Raw genomic sequence first — 1,823 nt, forward strand, 5'->3', positions numbered from 1 at the left:
ATCTCCTCCTGTATCAGTCAGATCTGATTTGATGGTACACACATTAAAAAATAAATAAATAAAAAGTAATAAAAAATAATTTAGGAAAGGTATATAGCTACACATAAATCTTGCTAATACTAATACTAATACTTAATGCTAATCAGATGAATTAAATACTCATCAGAAGAATCATCTTTATTCTAACAGGTAAATAACAAAGTCACATATGGTGTCTGGGAAACCTACTAATTGTAAGTCAATAAAAGCAAGGCAACTATCAAAAAATGAGTGAAGCAATAAATGTTAGCAAAATTAAAGTTCCTCTATAGATGCAGATGTCAATATATCTTTGATATATTAACACATCCAAGACTGAATGCTGCCAATATGAACTGCATTCAAGTATATTTAATCCACATAAATCCTAGGGGGGAAAAGCAGACAGACATACAAGGAGTTCTCAATTTTAGTGGCTCTGCAGCCTCTATCAATATAGAGGAAATGCTGTGGATCAAAGGAAAAATGATGTCTCTTACCTTGGCTTTTAGCCACTTTACGTTGGCAAAAAAAAGGGGGGGAAAGTAGAAATTAATTCTAGTTACATTTATAGTTATTCATTAGTAAGTTTTTACTCAACCACATTTTTCAAATATTTTATAAAGAAAAATGATATTAATAAGCAATGAAGAAGTGTTCATATATTAATGAAAGGAAACCACCAGTTAATTATGCCATTTTAATGAATACTCAGTAATTTCTTAGGTCAGTATTTTGCCCTAGGAAATTAATTTTAATGGACCATAGGTAATTTTTTTAAAAGCTCTGATGTAAGCAGAAACATCATCAAAACACTGTAGAAGGCTATGTTTAATATATCATCATGTAAGACCTGAGACTTTACTGAATAACAAATGTCTAAGTAAGTTTAACCATTCATCATTTCCTACAACATTAAGAAAAGAACTTTACTTATTTTGCACATTAACAATGGACATCCAGCAGTAACCAATGGTGAGGTGTGTGGCAAGAGCTACACTGGCTGTAACTGGGCTACTCTTCTCACTGATCTGTTAATTACATGGTGATAGTCTTCATTTTCACATAACAATTTCCATTTTCTCCAAAGAAATTGGTCTGGGGGACCTAAGTAGGTTTATAAGTGAGGAATGGGCATACAGAGTTTGTTTTTTTAAAAAAAAAAAATCATAAACATTAAAATTCAAAATCAGAGATTGTTACACATTCACAAAGAGATCTACTACCTTAGTATTTAAAATTAGAATCACTCATGAATGAAACACAATGGATATGAATGACTGTATGAACATAATACACATGAACAAAACACAATGTACATGATTATATGCAACTCAATTAAACAAAAACAGAATCACTATGCACAGTAAATAGTTCAGTCACAATCTATCTAGAGAATAAAAAAGCAAAGTCTAGACTCTCTTTTACTTTATTAACTCCAACTCTGACTCAGTCAACTGGAGATAACGTTATAGGTTCTTTTGTTTTTTAACCCGTGTAGTCAATATACACTGACTTTGACTGGACAGTTTATTTATATGATAAATTACTTTACTATGTACATTGAATGATGCATAAAGTTCTAAAAGCATCACTTAGACTGTCCCACTACTGCCAAGCTGACTGCAATTCATGATGATCCTATGAATGAAGAAGAGAAGTGCAATCCAAACAAAATTTTCGAAAACATGATCTTTGAGAATCACTCCTTTCCTCTGAGTTACCTGAGGGGATTTAAGTGGTCAGTCTTTCATTTGTGAGTCAAAACCTTAAACATTTGTACCACACAGGAACTTGTACTATAC

At 31.8% G+C, this 1,823-nt stretch overlaps 1 protein-coding gene across 14 annotated transcripts in view; it reads right to left on the minus strand.

The window, feature by feature from the left end:
* The window catches only part of ABI1 (abl-interactor 1), a 136,241-nt gene that overhangs the window by 21,845 nt on the left and 112,573 nt on the right, over window positions 1-1,823 (minus strand). For 8 of the 14 annotated variants that reach the window (XM_006887074.1, XM_006887067.1, XM_006887073.1 and 5 more), the window contains one exon: window positions 519-533. The exons of the other annotated variants lie outside the window; for them this stretch is intronic. In XM_006887074.1, coding sequence (XP_006887136.1) covers window positions 519-533 — 15 coding nt within the window. The remainder of the gene's footprint in view (window positions 1-518; window positions 534-1,823) is intronic. 14 annotated transcript variants of the gene reach the window in all.

Source organism: Elephantulus edwardii, unplaced genomic scaffold (genome assembly GCF_000299155.1).
Source record: "Elephantulus edwardii isolate Elephantulus edwardi_28Jun2011 unplaced genomic scaffold, EleEdw1.0 scaffold00054, whole genome shotgun sequence".
In the NCBI taxonomy this organism is placed as follows: domain Eukaryota; kingdom Metazoa; phylum Chordata; class Mammalia; order Macroscelidea; family Macroscelididae; genus Elephantulus; species Elephantulus edwardii.